Source organism: Mauremys mutica, chromosome 2, assembly GCF_020497125.1.
Source record: "Mauremys mutica isolate MM-2020 ecotype Southern chromosome 2, ASM2049712v1, whole genome shotgun sequence".
In the NCBI taxonomy this organism is placed as follows: Eukaryota; Metazoa; Chordata; order Testudines; family Geoemydidae; genus Mauremys; species Mauremys mutica.
The window spans coordinates 175,944,153-175,963,564 of record NC_059073.1 but is presented as its reverse complement, the minus strand read 5'-3'; the positions used below and the strand labels follow the sequence as shown (position 1 = coordinate 175,963,564).

The following is a 19,412-nucleotide window of genomic DNA, read 5'->3' as shown; positions in this document are numbered from 1 at the left end:
AACTTTTGCTCCTATTTTAAGAAATGTCTCCATAATACACAAGTGTGTGCTGTGGTATAAAGATTTTTATTAGAGATGAGCTGTACGGCTTACTTGTGGTGTCATCCAACCTCTGAAATGTGGTCATTCCAAACTCATGCCAGTGATAGACAATTGGAACCTACTGCAAATATATTCTTTTAGAACAGAGGAACACTGTAGCCTGGAGATTGGCTTAGGAATTAAACATGCCCATAAGAGCAGAGGCAAATGATTTTGCAGTGTCCAATCTGCTCCCCCTATCTAAGCCCTGGAATTACATCACAGCTCCAGTCTGCTGTTACTTTGCTTCTTTATTGTCCTGCTAACTCTCTCTCTCTCTCCACTCACCAGCAGGCCAGACGTGAACTATGAAGTTAGTGCATATAGCCCATCCCCTGTGCCCAGACATAGGCTATCCCTCTGCCCCCAGATGAGACATGTGGCCACTCCAAACTCATGCCAATACCATCTTTCTATCAAGCCACAACATTAAGTATTCCCTCTCCCCGTCCAAGAAGGACAATTTCACAAATATGCTTCTCTTGTCTATTCTAAAAAGCTGCAGGGTCCAGCCACAGTGACCACCTTTCTTCTGGGCACTGGCATCTCTAAATTTAGAGTTCACCTGCTCTAAACCTTCCTCTGTCAAAAGTATGTTATGGTATACTGTAAACCAGCATGCACAATATTTCCAGTTAGACACACCTGAAACTCAACTAAGAGACTGCAGCAAAGAATCCTGTGGCACCTTATAGACTAACAGATGTTTTGCAGCATGAGCTTTCGTGGGTGAATACCCACTTCTTCGTATTCACCCACGAAAGCTCATGCTGCAAAACGTCTGTTAGTCTATAAGGTGCCACAGGATTCTTTGCTGCTTCTACAGAACCAGACTAACACGGCTACCCCTCCGATCTAAGAGACTGTCATTGCTACTGGGCCCCGCAACTTAAATAATAAAGGGATTTTGAAGGTTCATTATCTAAACTTTTAAAAGGCTTTGGTTTGGCTAGAGCAAACAATGGGGTTTTATTTGTCTGAGGTTTTTACTCTGGCTAAACCAATTAGTTAGTTCACAACAAAGAACTATCTGGATACAAGAAGATTCTTGTGAGTGGAAGCAGTTTAATACAAAACAAACAAACACGGAACCAGTGGCATTAAACAAAGTTCACTCTTAGGAGAGATTTTGTGAATTTTATATGCCAATGATCTGGAAGAAAGAATTTGAAAAAAATCATTTATAATAATATACTGCTAGGGGACAGTACAATTCTGATTAAGCTGAATAGATTTTGAAATCTGTAATTCAGTGCAGAAAAAGGTAAAATGATTTAGCCTAGGGACAAAAACATGAAAATGGAACATGCCCTTGGCATTTGCATGGTGCAAAACAATGAAAAGTCTGGGACACCAATGTTTAAAATTTGAATACCTTCAGCATGCTGTGGAAAAGTTAATTTAGCACAAACAGAATATGAGCTACATAGAAAATTATTCTAATAAACTATTAGAAATAAGAGCAAGGTCACATTTAGAATTCTCTTTACCAAGGGAATCATTTTTATTCAAACCACATATTCAAGAATCCATTTGGCACAATTTAATGGCTCTTTTTTGCATGAACTATTGTTTGTGTTTTGTTATTTTTTTCTGGCGTGTCTGTCACTGGTGAAATAGTCCACGTTCCTTTCAAACACATTATAAAAGTGCTTAATTCCACTCCCCGGGGTTAGTTCTTGTTGCTGATCTCAGCCCAGTAATTGCATGACTCCAGCAGCTATATATGCTTTTTTAGGACATTGGAACTTTCTGGAGCCATAACTAGTGTAACTATAAGTACAGCCACAGTTGAAAATATGGATATTCTCTGACATGAAGGAAAAAAAGCTGCTCTGATACAAGTCAAATTATTTTGACCTATTGCAACAATAGTACATTTTAATGATTGAAAGACTGTAACAAATATTTTCATTGAAGTAGCTTCTGACTAGCTTAAATGGAGTTTGTGCTGCTGCAGAAATATGATACCTGTGCCCATCTGTTTGTTAATGTTTAAGCAATACACGATGTCTTATAGTGATAGACTCAAGGAACTCAGCTTAACAAAGAGAAGCTTAGGGGGTAACTTGAATACAGTCCATAGTACCTGCATGGGGAAGAAACGGTTACTCACTGCCATAGGCGCTGACTTCCCCTCTTTCCCCTTGGTGCTCAATCCCTGCTCTGCCCCTGGCCCCACCCCCACTCCACCCCTTCCATGAGGCCACACCCCCATTCCAATCCCTTCCCCAAAGTCCCCGCCCCAACTCCACCCCCTCCCTGTCCCTATTCCAACTCTTTCTCCAAATCCCCGCCCCGGCCCCGCCTCTTCCCTGCCTCCTCCCCTGAGTGTGCCATGTTCCCGCTCCTCCTCCTCCCTCCCGGAGCGTGCTAATGCTGTCAAACAGCTGTTTGGTGGCGGGCGGGCGGGAAGCCCTGGGAAGTAGGTGGAGGAGCGGGGACGCAGCATGCTCAGGAGAGGAGGAGGAGGTGGGGCGGGGGATGAGGGGAGTTTGGCTGCCAGTGTGTGCATAGCACCCACTAATTTTTCCCCGTGGGTGCCTATGCTCACTGCAGTGCCTCAAGATGTGTCTCCCTATGGGTGCTCCATTCTAGGTGCACTTGCACCCCCTGTGCCTTCAATTGGAGATTTTTCATAGCAGTGTCTGTTTGGCCCATGCATATGTGTTACTCCGCCTTGTGCTGCATGCTGTTGTTATATAGCATTGTGTGAGCTAACCGTCCTCAATTCCTTCTTACCACGATGCCCCATAAGAGGGAACTCTGAAGCAGCAGGGAAGGAGGGCGGGTAGTGGAGCACCCATAGGGACATACATCTCGATCTGCAGTTACTGCACAGAATGAGGAACTATTTCCTCTTCTTCGAGCAGTTACTCTCCCTATGTTCCACTGTAGGTGACTCCCGAGCAGTTCCCCTTTAAGGAGGAGGGGGCTTTGGAGTCTGGCTCTGCTGTACTTTCTTCCATACTGGACTAAACACAGGGTTGGAAGCAGAGTTGTGAATTGTTGCACAGTGTTCAGCAAATGTATGCGGAGAATCCCAAGTTGCGGCTTTACATATTTCAGTGATAGGAACATTCTAAAGAAAGGCTGTGGAGGTGGAAACAGACCTTGTTGAGTGAGCTCAGATGTCAGTGGGTGCTTCAAGATTATGAGATTGGTAGCAGTTGCTAATACAATCCTCTTGGCCCAGTGATGGGATTATCACAGCAAATGTCACCATTCTGAATTTTTGTGCCTTCACAAAGATGTTGAGTTGTCTTAAATCTAGAATGTGTCTCCAACCACTGCTTTTTTGGGGGGACCAGGAAATACCTGGAGTAAAACCTCTTCCCTCTGTGATGTGTGGGGACTGGTACAATTATGCCCAGCTGTAGAAGGGAATGAGATTCCTGCCATAGCAGGGTCTTGGGAGAAGGGTCCCTGAAGAGGGATGGGGAAGGGGGGTTGGTGAGTGGAAGAGAATTGAAGTGGATGCAGTACTCTGTGGAAATGTTCTCCAAAACCCACTTGGCCGTAGTCACGGACTCCCATGACGGCCGGAAGTGGTAAAAGGAGGAAGGTAGGTGAAACACTGCAGCTGGTATGAAAGGGGGTGGGAACTCAGGACCTTGACCATCCTGTCTAAATTGATGCTTTGAGGTGGAAGGTTGTGATGTTGAGGGCTGGGAGGTGGGTTGTTTCCTCCTCTGAAACCTCTGTCTCGTGCGGTGAGTTGAATCTGGCATCTGCAAGCCTGGGAACTGAGTGGGATGGGATCTCTCTGCTGTCTGGGACCTTGTCACTGAGTCCTGGTGTGGTTTTTTGAGGGGTCTGAGCTGCTCCTGACTGGCCTTCCATAGCTTGCACATGGATAGGACAATTCTTTGACTCTCACCTCTAAAAAAGTCTAGTAGTCTGCTTCAGTCTCTGTTCATGGAGGTAGTCTGGTGCAGCCTGGGTGTCATAGAATCATAGAATATCAGGCTTGGGAGAGACCTCAGGAGGTCATCTAGTCCAACCCCCTGCTCAAAGCAGGACCAACACCAACTGTTGCCCCTTTGCTGTCCCAGGCCTTTCTATCCCCCTTTGCTTCTCTGTACTATAGCAGACCTTGTTTCCCCTACTGGCTGCTGCAGCTGTGGGCGCCTGCCTCCAGGACTGGCAGCTCTAGCAGCTCTGTGGAGGTGTGGTCAAGCTGCTTGCGGTAAACAGGAGCGGCTCTCCTCACTTTTCTGTCTATGGTCAGTTTCGGGTTTGTAGACCCCATTACAGACCTACTAAATTTTCTCTTCTGGGCAGGCGTGTAGCTCCACAGAGATCATAAAGTGGCCCTGGGCTCATTTAATGTATGCAGAGATTCATCCATGTTGCCAGTGAACACCTTAGAGCTGTCAAAAGGGTGGTCTTTATCATATTATGGACCTAATTTGGGAATTCAGAGAGATGAAGCCAGGAGGCTCTCCTCATAACTATTGTTGTGGACTGGGGCGGCTCCAGGCCCCAGCACGCCAAGCGCGTGCTTGGGGCAACAAGCCACGGGGGGCGCTCTGCCGGTGCCGCGAGGGCGGCAGGCAGGCTGCCTCAGGCGGCTTGCCTGTGGAGTGTCCGCTGGTCCCGCGGCTTCGGAGGACCTCCTGCAGGCACGCCGAAGCCGCGGGACCAGCGGACCCTGCGCAGGCAAACCGCCGGAGGCAGCCTGCCTGCTGTGCTTGGGGCGGCAAAATCCCTAGAGCCGACCCTGGTTGTGGAAATCGAATGAGCAGCAGTATCGGCAAAGTTGAGAGAAGCCTGTAAAGTAGCTGAAGAATAAGATTTTTCTATCAAGGCAGTTGAGACATTTAAGATTTTTATCATAGGGCATAGATTTAACGTGGCACTGCCTTCCACATTCGTTAACCGCCTTGACCACCAAGGAGTTAGGAGATGGGTGAGAAAATAAAAATTCTAACTCTTTAGAAGCAACGCAATATTTTTTGTTTGCCCTCTTGTACCTGGGAGGAATTGAAGCTGACATATGACAGATGACATTTGCAGGATCCAGGAGTGCCTTATTGACTGGCAAGGCAGTGGGGGCAAAGGAGGCAGTAGGGAGGCTGTCAAACAGCTTATGATTCAGTTCTTCAATCTCCTTGATGGGGATCTGTAAAGAATCCACAACACTCCTGATGAGATCCTGAAACTGCTTAAAATTGTCAGCCAGGGATGGTAAGGTGGCATTGACAGCTTCATCTGGGGATAAAGAAGAGATGTTCGCAGTTGGAAAGATCTACTTGTCAACCCTGGCCTCCTGTTCCTCAAAAATCTCTTCCTGAGGCTCTAGTCTCCTGGAAAGGGAGGATGAGGAGGGTTATCTGTCTCTACGAAGGGTAGAGCTTGAGGCCCTAGAGAACTCATGGCAATAAGCCACCCAGGGGTTCCAGTATGGCCGATGTGGTGGTGCATATGGCACAGGAGGCGGATTCCATAGGTGCTCACCCCAGCGGGATGGTAGCTGTGGACGTCTGTCATGAGTGATCTCAGGCTTCTCAGGGATCTCAAGAAAACAGCCTTCCTGGGGGAAGAGTGAAGAGCCTTGCACAGATATTTGGGAGATGAGGAAGAGTGTTCATTGGAATCCCCTTTCTCTGAGTCACTTGGTAATGGTGGGGCAGCAAAAGGAACTTGAGGTAAAACCATTAATATCAGATGGGTGTATGGAGATCTGGAGGCTCTCGGTAATGAGGAAGTGTGAGATACCACCATTGGTACTTGGTAGGCATTTGGAGAGCTGGAAGTTCTCGGTATCAGGAAAGATCAGAGCCGAGAAATGGTGAATCAGGGGTCTTTGACACTCTTGAGGTCTCGGGGAAACAGGAATTCTTGCAATACCAAGATTGTGTTGGTACTGTGTCCATGGCTTAAGCTGAAGTAATGGTAGCTGAAGGAGTGGATGGTAGCATGAGTTTTGAAAGCTCCCAGGGGAATCCGGATGGAGCCCAAGCACTCTTCTTCTGTACCATGGTAGAGCTCTTCTTGCCACTGTAGTCTCCTGTCACTACCAATGACCTCTCAGAGCCTGATACATTAGAGTCTCTAGGCTTGGTGGAGCTCTCAGTACCTGAGGAACCATCAGCCTCGTGGGTACCATGCTGGAGATCAATGGGATCTGGGGGAGCTAATGACTTTGACTTCTTTGAGGTAGATTATCTGGAGAACTTGGGGCATGATCTTTGGAAGATTTACGAGAGGAATCTAGGGTCTTCCTCTCAGATGTCCTTATGGACTCCAGCTCAGAGATAGAAGAGGCAGCCGACTTACTCAGAAACCATCATATGAGGGGGCTCTTGGCCGGGGTCAGAGGCTGGATGCAGCGAGATCTCCATTATAAGGAGTTGAAGTTTTATCTCCTGGTTGTTCTGGCTCTAGATTTTAACACCAGACAGAAGTTGCACTTTTGGGAAATATGAGAGATTCCCCAAAACAACGGATGCAGCGGGAGTGTCCGTCACTCCCTGGGATTGACTCTTGACATGACAAGCAACACTTGAAGCCAGGAGAACACACCCTTGGAAAGAGTGAAAGACTCCCCAGGGGGTGGAATGGGGGAACTATGTAAAAGCTATATATATATTTTTTATATATATTTTTGTAAAAAATCTGACTATAACTAAACTATTACTCAGTACTAACTACTGTAATACACTAAGTACAAAAGCTAAGAGAAACAGTTGAGGCAAAAACCTCAACTCGGACAACTAGCTGAGGCTCCGTCTCAAGCTGGGGCAGTTGAGAAGGAATTGAGGATGGCTAGCTCATGCAGTGGTATACAGCAACGGCATGGAGCATGAGGTGGAATAACACATATGCACAGGCCGAATGGACGTTGCTATGAAAAATCTCCGATCAAAGGCGCAGGGCGTGCCAGAGCACCTAGAGTGGAGCACCCAGTGGGACACTACTCAAAGAAGAACAAATATTTAATAATGGTCTCTTCAATCTAGCAGAGAAAGGTATAACATGATCCAGTGGCTGGAAATTGAAGCTAGACAAATTCATACTGGAAATAAGGCATACATTTTCAATGGTGAGAGTAGGGCTGTCAAGCATTTTAAAAAATTTGCGATTAATCATGAGATTAAAAAAATTAATCGCGATTAATCACAGTTTTAATCACACTGTTAATAGTAGAATATCATTTATTTAAATTTTTGGATGTTTTCTACATTTTCAAATATATTGATTACAATTACAAGACAGAATACTAAATCTACAGTGCTCACTTTATATTTATTATTTTTTATTACAAATAGTTGCAATGGAAAAAAGATTTAAAAATATAAAGTATTTCAATTCACCTCATACAAATACTATGGTGTAATCTCTTTATCATGAAAGTGCAATTTAGAAATGTAGATTTTTTTTACATAACTGCACTCAAAAATAAAATAATGTAAAACTTTAGAGCAGTGTGTCTCAAACTTTTTGTGCTGACGACCCCATTTAGACTTAACATAAATTGTGACCCCCCCCACTAGAAAAAACACATTACTTGTGCTGTGAATTAATCCTTAATTGACAGCCCCTAGTGCAAAGTGAAAGGCCCTGGGGATTTATCAGTTGTAAGTGACAGAGAAGGAATAAGACTGGGTGCATTGATTGATGACTATGAGCTGCCAATGTGATGCAGCTGTGAAAAAGGTTAATTAACTCCTAGGATGCATCAGGCAAGGTATTTCCTGCAGAGATAGGGAAGTGTTATTACCACTTGTACTATTACAAGGTTCTGGTGAGACCTCATCTGGAATACTGGATGCAATTCTGATCTCTCATGTTTAACAAAGGTGATTTCAAACTGGAACACGTTCAGAGAAGGGCTGCTAGGAGGATCAGAGGAATGGAGAAACTACCTTACAAGAGGAGACTTAAGGATCTTGGCTTGTTTAGCCTAACAAAACAAAGGATGAGGAGAGGTATGATCGCTCTCTATAAATACGTCAGAGGGATAAACATCAGGGAGAGAGAGGTGCTATTTAAGTTAAGGGCCGGAGTAGTACAAGAACAAATGAATATAAACTGGCCATCGACAAATTTAGGCTTGAAGTTAGATGGAAGTTTAAGGCCCAGAACAGCCTTCCTAGGGGAGCAGTGGGAGAAAATAAACTAACTTGTTTCAAGACTGAGCTTCATAAGTAGGACTATTAAGCGATTAAAAATTAGTTGTGATTAATCATAGTTTTGATTGCACTGGATAAAAAAACGGTTTTATCTAGCTATTGCAAGGCTAAGTTCTAATACCATTGAAATACTTCAAGTCTGCAGTACCACCTACACACTAAACATGCTTTCGCCTCCAGATCTTGTGCTACAGATAACCCACCAACAGCAAATGAATCCCTCCAGCCGTGACAGAGTAACCTTACAGAGTTTCAGGATCGCTGCAAGCCCATGTATCAAAGAAAGTACAACAGTTTAACCAATGCTATTGCAAAGCGAATAGCTATGGTCTGCAGACCATTCAACATTGTAAATGACAGAGAACCAAGAGATGTTATTCAAATTGCATTTTCCAATCAGTCACACCTCCCGAGGAAAACATGACCTATATCACAACGAGAAGACTACAAAGTTGGAGCTTCTGAAAAATGCACTGCTTGCTGTGACTGGTGATCCTTGGACATCCTTGAGCAATCACTGCTCTCTTGGGAGTCACAGCACATCTGATTGATGCTGCATGGACACTGCAGTCATTTGCTTTAGCAGTAACACCTACTGAAGAGAGACATTATGCTGAAACGTGTAGAGCATTTCTTAGATGTTGCGAAAGAATGGAATATTCAAGAAAAGGTAACAACAATTAGTACTAACTGTGCCATCAAAACTGTGATTAATCACAATTAATTTTTTTAAATCACAATTAATTTGTTTTGAGTTAATTGCTGAGTTAACTGCGATTAATTGACAGCTGTAGGTGAGAGTAATTAACCACTGGAACAACTGAGGGCTTGGCTACACTGAAGAGTTGCAGCGCTGGTGGTGGCTTTACAGCGCTGCAACTCACTCACCATCCACACTTGCAAGGCACATACAGCGCTGTATCTCCCTGGCTACAGCGCTGGCTGTACTCCACCTCTGCCTGGGGAATAACGACTGCAGCGCTGGTGCTGCAGCGCTGGGGTGCCAGTGTAAACAGTGATTAATCTTACTACGCTGTAACTGACCTCCGGAATTTTCCCATAATGCTTTTAACTAAAGAACTCTCTTTGTTTTGTTATGATGCCTGTCGTTGTTTTGTTGTGAACTCAGGGCTCCCGGAGCTGCTTATCTAAAAAACAAACACAGCTACTGATTGCTGTGAATGAGGCAGGCAGGGGGATGAATGTCCACAGCTAGTGTTTGCTTGAGGAGAGAAACAGCATGGCGGGGGGGGGGGGCGCGGAGGGGAGGGAAGGGAGTCCGTCGGAGCAGCTGCTTCTCTGGTCTGAAGGCTATTTGCATTTAAGAGTGAATGAGGGGTCGGGGAAGTGGTCGGAATTTGCAAGGCAGGGAGCTGACAGTGTCGGCTCCAAAAATCCACTCTCTCTCTCTCCCCCACCCTCCCTGTCACACTCTACCCCACCCCCCTCTTTTGAAAAGCACGTTGCTGCCACTTGAACGCTGGGATAGCTGCCCATAATGCACCACTCCCAACACCGCTGCAAATGCTGCAAATGTGGCCACACTGCAGCGCTGGTAGCTGTCAGTGTGGCCACACTCCAGCGCTTTCCCTACACAGCTGTACGAAGACAGCTTTAACTCCCAGCGCTGCACAGCTGCAAGTGTAGCCAAGCCCTTAAATTGTGGTAGATTTTCCATCACTGACAATTTATATATCAAGATTGGCTGTTTTTTGAAAAGATATGCTCTAGGAATTATTTTGGGGAAGTTCTTCAGTATGTGTTATGCACGATATTAGACTAGATGATCATCCTGGTCCCTTCTGACCTGGGAATCTATTAATCAATTCTGAGATGTCTCACTGTGACATCCCAATTAATAGCAATTAGTTTTTCCAATAATATATATTGTGACTTTGGCAGACCAGGTGCCAGCTCATGCCAAGGCATGTAGGCCTCAACTGAACACTAACAAATAAATAGCTGAAACCAGCTGAAATCCTCCTCTTGTGATCAGTAATAACATGCAATGACACAGAAGCAGATTCTCCAAAAGAAAGTATGATTTATTTTGCCCAGTTGGTACATAGGAGTATGAAGAGACCTACATTATCTTATTTATGCCTGGCATTCTCCTCAACCCGCTCTGTGGACTTGACTTGGTGTCCCTGTTCTCTCTGGGCACCAAGTTACAGCTCACTTGCTGCAGACTGTGACTCCCAAGTCACTCTGTGTGTCAGCTTCGCTACATGCTGACTTTGTGTTCTGTCAGTTTCCAGCTGAGCAGACCATCCCCACTCATACCCTCATTTTCTGCCAGGGGCATCTTTTTTTTTACTCCTCAGGATATTTTGATCTCAGCCCTTGCCTTGGGAAGAGATAAATGCCTTAGTCTGGGTGGTTCTAGCAAAGTAATTTCTTCCCCCAGCTGATGGCCCAGCTCTTGTTTTTAACTTCTTTGAAGCGGGTACCTTAGAGGTTGTCTAGTATGTGTTATTGTTAACCTTTCCTAGATTTTACTTTTACATCCCCCTTTGATTTGATTATGCATTCAGGTAGGTAACAATACCAAACCAAATGGGGAAACAGGGTCAGACATAAGATTAACGAGAATAATGAGCCATTTTCCTGATTTGTCACATCATTATCCCCATTTTAGTCACAAAGCAGATCAATGTCAGAGCCAGAAATAGAACCAAGGTGTCCTGACTATGACTCAAGTGGAGCATGCTGCTTCTCAATAGCGAAACATCTTTAATGGAAGTAATTGTTTTTCCTGTATTTCTTTGGGGAGTGATGCAAAATACATGGTGAAAGCAGCTGTGGGGTAGCTATAGTAGTAATGAAAATTCCTTTTTAGCACAGCCTATTTCTAGGTAACAGTTTTCAGACACAAATGTCTCCAATCTGACGTTTGGAAGCTCAAATCACCACTTAGTATATAAGCACATAAATATTTATTTTTTGCGGCTTTTTGCCAAAAGCAAAATGTGGACACCCTAATAAGACCATCACGTTTGAAAACTTGGTTTCCCATATTTAATACTGACAACATGGGTGAGGTAATATCTTTTATTGGACCAGCTTCTGTTGGTGAGAGAGACAAGCTTTTGACCTTACATGGAACTCTTCTTCAGGTCAGGTCAGGTCAGGTCAGGTCGGGTCATGTTTAATACTGACTCAGTTAATTGTCACAACATCCAAAATAAAACAAGAAAGTCTTTTTAATCATCCCGCTATGACTTTCTATTCCTGCTTGCAACACAGAAAATCCTTGATTCTGAATATCTTTTAAAACGTCTTTCTCTATGATATTTTACCATATATGATATGCTCTTAGAGTGCACAACAGGATAAGGCCATTTTATATAGCGCGGTAACTAAGCAGTGAACATAGTATAGTTTAGTATTAGATTCTGCATATTTGCAAAATGAAACTTTATAATTTAACACTCAATCCAGTAAAATGAAGAGCCCTCTGGAGCCAGTCCACTGGGGCCAGACTGCTTAACACCTTGCAGGACCAAGCCCTTAGCAGGCATCAGTGATTCTTACCTTTGCTGTCTGTAAAGTTCCGTATACTGAGGATGTCATTAAGATCCTGATAATGGTTCTGCTTAATGTATGTTGTCTTCTCAGGTGTGTCCTGGAGCTGCATAGTAACCTCTTCTAAATCCTTGTCCAGCTGTAAAACAAAAACACAGTATAAGAAATCTAATGAGTGGGAACTAGGGCTGTCAAGTGATTAAACAAAAAATTAATCACGATTGATCGCACAATTAAAAAAATAATCATGATTAATTGTGTGATTAATTGAAGTGTTAAACAATAATATAATACCATTTATTTAAATGTTTTTTGATGTTTTCTACATTTTCAAATATACTGATGTCAATTACAACACAGAATACAAAATGTACAGTGCTCACTTTATTTTTTATTACAAATATTTGCACTGTAAAAAACAAAAGAAATAGTATTTTTCAATTCACCTAATACAAGTACTGTAGTGCAATCTCTTTATCATGAAAGTTGAACTTACAAATGAAGAATGTACAAAAAAACCTGCATTCAAAAATAAAATAATGTAAAACTAGAGCTTACAATTCCACTCAGTCCTACTTCTTGTTCAGTCAATCACTCAGATAAACAAGCTTGTCTACATTTGCTGGAGATAATGCTGCCCGCTTCTTGTTCACAATGTCACCTGAAAGTGAGAACAGGTGTTCGCATGGCACTATTGTAGGCAGTTGTCGCAGATGCGCTAAAGATTCATATGTCCCGTCATGCTTCAACCACCTTTCCAGGGGACATGCGTCCATGCTGATGACAGATTCTGCTCGATAACAATCCAAAGCAGTGCGGACCGACACATGTTCATCTGAGTCAGATGCCAACAGCAGAAGGTTGATTTTCTTTTTTGATGATGTGCGTTCTGTAGTTTCTGCGTCGGAGTGTTGCTCTTTAAAGACTTCTGAAAGCATTCTCCACACCTCATCCCTCTCAGATTTTGGAAGGCACTTCAGATCTTAAAACTTGGGTCGACCGCTGTAGCTAGCTTTAGAAATCTCACATTGCTACCGTCTTTGTGTTTTGTCAAATCTGCAGCGAAAGTGCTCTTAAAATGAACATGTGCTGAGTCATTATCCGAGATTATAATAACACGAAATATATGTCAGAATGCGGGTAAAATAGAGCTGGAGACATACAATTCTCCCCCAAGGAGTTCAGTCACAAATTTAATTAACACATTATTTTTTCAATTAGCATCATCAACATGGAAGCACATCCTCTGGAATGGTGGCCGAAGCATGAAGGAGCATACAAATGTTTAGCATATCTGGCACATAAATACCTTGTAATGCCGGCTACAAAAGTCCCATGTGAATGCCTGTTCTCACTTTGTTATGATGTTTTAAATAAGAAGTGGGCAGCATTATCTCCCGTAAATGTAAACAAACTTCTTTGTCTTAGCGATTGGCTGAATGAGAAGTAGGACTTAGTGGACTTGTAGGCGCTAAAGTTTAGCATTGTTTTGTTTTTAAGTGCAGTTATGTAACAAAAAATCTACATTTGTAAATTGCACTTTCACGATAAAGAGATTGCATTACAGTACTTGTATGAGGTGAATTGAAAAATAATGTTTCTTTTGTTGATCATTTTTACAATACAAATATTTGTAATAAAAAATAATAATGTAAAGTGAGCAGTGTACACTTTGTATTCTGTGCTGTAATTGAAATCAATATATTTGAAAATGTAAAAAAAATCCAAAAATATTGAATAAATTTGAATTGGTATTCTATTGTTTAACTGCATGATTAAAAATGCAATTAATCGCAATTCATTTTTAAATTTCGATTTTTTTTTTAGTTAATTGCGTGAGTTAACTGTGATTAATTGACAGTCCTAGTGGGAACCATTAAAAACTCAAGTCGCTGCTTCCAGTATGTGCACTAAATGCATAGCTTTCTATCATTAGATTAGTAGACAGCTTGATATTGCAATTACTACAGTGTGTCAAATACTGATTTTTAATAGCACCCGTATAGTACCTCCAAAAGTCATGATAAAGGTGAATTAAAGTGGAAAGCTGTGCACATAGGACTCTAAATAGCCAATAAATACTGTTATTTGCTAGAGATAATGTACAAATGAAAAACAACAACAACAAGCTGCTGTGTTGTTTAGTACTTTTCATTTTAGTTAAGCAAATTTTACTTCACATGACCTTGTAGTCTTGCTGAATAAGACAGCGAGTCCCTTGGACACTGGCATGCCTTGCATGGAAACCTCTTAATTTCATTCACTGCACACACATTACAGATGTACTATAGGTGGCTACTATACTGATTTCCACAGCAAGCTGCACACAGCCCTTTGTAGGAATTCTCCGTTATTTTTAAATTTGACCTTGTCTGAGTCAATGGCACATCAGTAGTGCACAGAAAGCTTCAGTCATTTAGCAGATTCAGTAATCAAACAATATATGAAATGTCAAAATATTTGATAACATGATGTAAAGAGAAAGCATTTAAACAAGAGATTGAGATAATCAAGTGTATGTTGTGCAGGAGTTAAGACTAGGTGATCATAATGGTGCCTCTGGCTTTCATAGTTATGGGAGGGATTCTCTGTGCTGCTCCTGACCCTGTATGCCACTGAGCCAGCATATGAGACCTAAAGGCACCACAAGGAGCTCGGAGAGAATTCCCCAGTGTAGGTCCTACGCACAAGATGTGTGTTGGGGTGGAATGAGGCATGTTAGAAGAAGCTGAGTGATCTCTATAGTGTACATTGCTATACCGATTATGGACACTGCAGGATGCACAGCCACTCAGGCCTGGTCTACACTACGCGTTTATACCGAATTTAGCAACGTTAAACCGAATTAACCCTGCACCCATCCACACAACGAAGCCCTTTTTTTCGATATAAAGGGCTCTTAATATCGATATCTGTACTCCTCCCCGACGAGGGGAGTAGCACTCAAATCGGTATTGCCATTTCAGATTAGGCTTAGTGTGGCCGCAATTAGATGGTATTGGCCTCTGGGAGCTATCCCACAGTGCACCATTGTGACCACTCTGGACAGCAATCTGGAGTTGGATGCACTGGCCAGGTAGACAGGAAAAGCCCCGCGAACTTTTGAATTTCATTTCCTGTTTGCCCAGCGTGGAGCGCTGATCAGCATGGACTGTACGGGAGATACTGGATCTGATCGCTTTACGGGGAGACAAATCTATTCTATCAGAGCTCCGTTCAAGAAGTTGAAATGCCAAAGCATTTGAAAAAATCTCCAGACAGAGGCCACGGCAGGGACTCAACACAGTGCTGCGTGACAAGCGTAATGGAAAGCCAAAGAATCAAATGGATGCTCATGGAGGGAGGGAGGGGGGACTGAGAACTCCAGCTATCCCACAGTCCCTGCAGTCTCCAAAAAGCATTTGCATTCTTGGCTGAGATCCCAATGCCTGAAGGGTCAAAAGCATTGTCCCGGGTGGTTCAGGATATATGTCGTCAATTTACCCCTCCCCCCCCATGAAAGAAAAGGGAAACAAATAGTTTCTCGCCTTTTTTCAATGTCACCATATATCTACTGCTGCTGGTAGACGTGGTGCTGCGGCGCTGAACAGCAGCATCGCCTCCCCTTCCTTTCCTGGTGGTAGACAGTACAAAAGGCTTGGAAACCATCCTCATCATCCCGTGAATGCTCCTGGCTGGCCTTGGTGAGGTCGGCTGGGGGTGCCTGGGCAAAAATGGGAATGACTCCCGGTGCAAAAGGATTGAAAACCGTCTTCATCATAGCAACTGGGGGCTGAGCTCCTCCCCCTCCCCCTTTCATATCTAATGAAGATTCTGTACTGCCTGGACTATCATAGCAGTGGGAGGCTGAGCTCCTCACCTCCCCCCCCTTCATGTCTAATGAAGATTCTGTAGTGCCTGGACTATAATAGCAGTGGGAGGCTGCCTCCCCCTCATTTTATCTCACTAAAAAGTCAGTGTTTCTTATTCCTGCATTCTTTATTACTTCATCACACAAATGGGGGGACACTGCCACGGTAGCCCTGGAGGGGTGTGGGAGGAGGGAAGCAACGGGTGGGGTTGTTGCAGGGGCACCCCGTAGAATGGCATGCAGCTCATCATTTCTGTGGGATATCTGGGGCTCTGACCCAGAGTGGCTGTGCTCTCTGGTTCTCTAGTAGACTTGCCCCATATTCTAGGCAGGACTGACTCTATTTTTAGACAAAACATAAAGAAGGGAATGACCTGGGGAGTCATTCCCATTTTTGTCCATGCGCCCCCAGCCGACCTCAGCGAGGCCAGCCAGGAGCACCCATGACAGCAGCAGACGGTACAAAAGGATTGATAACCGTCATTGCCAATTTCCAATTGCAGACGGTGATATAGGGCTGGTAACCGTCTCTGCTACCTTGCAAAGGCAAATTAATGCTGCTGTGTAGCACTGCAGTACTGCGTCTGTCAGCAGCATCCAGTACACATACAGTGACAGTGACAAAAGGCTAAACAGGCTCCATGGTTGCCATGCTATGGTGTCTGCCAGGGCAATCCAGGGAAAAAGGGTGCAAAATGATTGTCTGCCGTTGCTTTCACGGAGGAAGGATTGAGTGACAACATATACCCAGAATCACCCGCGACACTGTTTTGGCCCCATCATGCATTCGGATCTCAACCCAGAATTCCAATGGGTGGAGGAGACTGCGGGAACTATGGGATAGCTATGGGATAGCTACCCACAGTGCAGCGCTCCAGAAATCGATGCTAGCCTCGGTACATGGATGCACACCGCCGAATTAATGTGCTTAGTGTGGCCGCGTGCACTCGACTTTATACAATCTGTTTCCAGATACCGGTTTCTGTAAAATCAGAATAATCCCGTAGTGTAGACATACCCTCAGACAGCCTAGGCAGGAAATGCCAGAGCTTAGGTCAGCCATGGCCTATTTTAAGTTGTGCTGGAAGCAACACTGGCCCATAACTAGCCAGAATCCTGAGAGTGCTTTTGTGTCCTGCGCCTCCTGGAGTCACGTCACACACACTCACCCTATGAATAACATTTTCTTATAACAATAACAAAGTAGCACTGACATAAGTAACTCATTTGTTTAGTTTTGGCAATTAAAAAGGAAACTTACCCAAATTGTGACATCATGGATGTGACTATGAAGTCAAGACTGCAGGAAGGATTTCATTCCTTTAAACAAGACAAGCTGGGTGAGATAATATCTCTTATTGGACCAACTTCTGTTGGTGAAAGAGAGAAACTTTTGAGCTTACACAGGATTTGAAGAAGAGCTCTGTGTATGCTGAAATGCTTGTCTCTTTCATGAAGAGAAGTTGGTCCAATAAAATATATTAGCTCACTCACCTTGCTTCTCTAATAACCTGGGACAAACAACATCCTTTTAAATGGTATCTTCACTCCCTTATAACCTTCCCAGAGAAACTCCTTTTATGAGGATGTTTTTCTGTAATTCAGCTCAGAGGTGGCATTTTTGTAAGGTTTGAAGACGATCAAGCTCATGACAGAGTTGAAAAAGTTCCATGCTTTCTGTGATTTGGAAATTATTTTCTAACTTTTTAGATCCTTCATAACTCAAACTGACCAACCTGCCAGTCAGCAGGTGGCCATTCAGCTGCTGTTTTTGGTTGGCATTGCCCTTGGTACCCTCCAGGCAAGGGGAAAAACATCCTGAACTCTTTGAAAGCAGCCTTCAGACTGTAGGGAGAGAGAATCAAAGAGCTCTCCCCAGCAACATGCCTGGAAGACCAAGAGAGAGTACACTGGCCTGCTGCACTTGCACCATAAAGGACTGTACAAAAACAAAGAATGACCTCCCTGAGGGCTAAACTGTGCTAGTAGGTACAGTCCTGAGTAGGGAGTGGAGCAGGGTCTGGATTTTAATTACTCCTGGTACTTACAAGGGGCTCCTTGTACCACTCTCTTTATACAATTCTAGGGACACTCTATCCCCAGAATTTGATCTGGTTCTAGAACTGAGACCATAATAATGAATTAAGGTGTTCATTTAACATTGCTTCTTCATAAATCTCAGATCTGGAAACATGATGAAGGTAAGCTGTAGAGGTAGTCACAAGCTTTAATAGAATGAGCCCCGAGTTCTTCTGACACTGGAACTCTTGATTGCTCTTAGCAGATTTTGGTATCTAGTTTAATCCATTTAGAAAAAGTCTGAACAGAAAGAACTTCTACTCTTGGACTGCTCTGCAAATGCTATGAAGAACCAGTATGATTTCCAACATAGTTTGTTTCTATTCTGGTAATAGCTAACAGTTCTTTTTACATCCAATTTACATAGTCTGGCCTCACCAGATATACTCTAAGGCTCTGATTGGCAGACCAGGAGCTCGATGCTATAATTCAGATGGAATTCTGAGATCAACTTGGGCAACAATTTGGGATGAAGATTTGTCTTTGTGAAAAAATGTAACAGGAGAATTTCTCTCACCTCTCTCATTGACCTAACTGCTACCATCAAGGCAACTTTTAGAGAGCTGGTGAAAAGAACCATAGTTTGCAACTGTATTAAACTTTAGGCTATGCTCATCACAGTGTTATCTTAGCACCTCTGCGATTCTGATGAGTACTATGTTCAAGTCTCATGCATTAGGAGGATTATGAATTGGTGGATACAAATGCAATAACACTTCTAAGAAAATGTTTCACAGGAGGGTGAGTAAAACAGATGCCAATGTCACATTAGAGTAGCAAGCAGAAACCACCACCAGGTGTAATTTAATCATGCAGTAGACAAGCCAGGCTTCATTCAAAATGGCAAGGATTCTAAGATGAAAGAGATGGGGCAGGAGAGTGATGGGAGAAGCAGAGTTGGGTGGCCAGGATTGGGAGGAACTTCCCTAGCCCGGGCAGGGAGTGGAGCACTGAGCTGGGAAGGTGTCAGTGAGTGACCAGGATGGACCTGGGGGTGAGGGGCTGGGGGAGAGTTGTGGGCTATGAGGTGAGTGGGAGGTGTTGGGAGGGGGCTGCAGGGTGAGATATTGGGGGCAAGTGGGGAGAGCTGGGGGAGACGGGGTGAGTTGTGAGGGCTGTGGGGGGATGGGGGATATTGGGAGCTGTGGTCAGTGAGGCTGAGGGGTTGGAGTTGTGGTGAGTGAGGTATATGTCAGGGCTGCTGGGATGTGTGATGGGCCTGTCACAGCAAGCGAGGACTGGTGGAGGATTGTTGGGGCATATATGGGGTGAAGGAGAATTCTGGTGTCTGTGTGTGGGGCGGGACACTTTAGGAAAGAGGGGGCCCTCCAATTACCATAGTGCACAGAGTCCCAAAATTCTTTAATCTGATCCTGCTCCTGGTCTTAAAAATCTGTGAATAATTTGTAGCGCTAGCTATGGAATTAGCTTAGCTAACAAATGTAAAAGCCATTTATTCTTCTAAATAAATATTGACAGAGTGTTGTGAGATGGTGGTGAAAATGGTTCTGTAGGAAGGTGGGAAGAGAAGATGTGAGGGCAGTTGGGGCTGCACGCCTTTTATAACAGGGAGCAGAATGCCTGGAACTATCACCACGTATGGCATCACAGACTAATTGCTTTAAAGTGGGTCAGGGACTCAGGAGGCTCAGCAGTTAAACCCTACAATGTGGATTTGTGAAGGCAGCCATATAGAGGAGAACCTTGGCTTTCCCTAGTGAGAGCACACTGTGAATCAG

At 43.9% G+C, this 19,412-nt stretch overlaps 1 protein-coding gene across 1 annotated transcript in view; it reads right to left on the bottom strand.

Annotated features, from left to right (window-relative positions):
- The window catches only part of GABBR2 (gamma-aminobutyric acid type B receptor subunit 2), a 940,989-nt gene that overhangs the window by 21,370 nt on the left and 900,207 nt on the right, over positions 1-19,412 (bottom strand). The window contains exon 17 of the mRNA XM_045004115.1: positions 11,754-11,883. Coding sequence (XP_044860050.1) covers positions 11,754-11,883 — 130 coding nt within the window. The remainder of the gene's footprint in view (positions 1-11,753; positions 11,884-19,412) is intronic.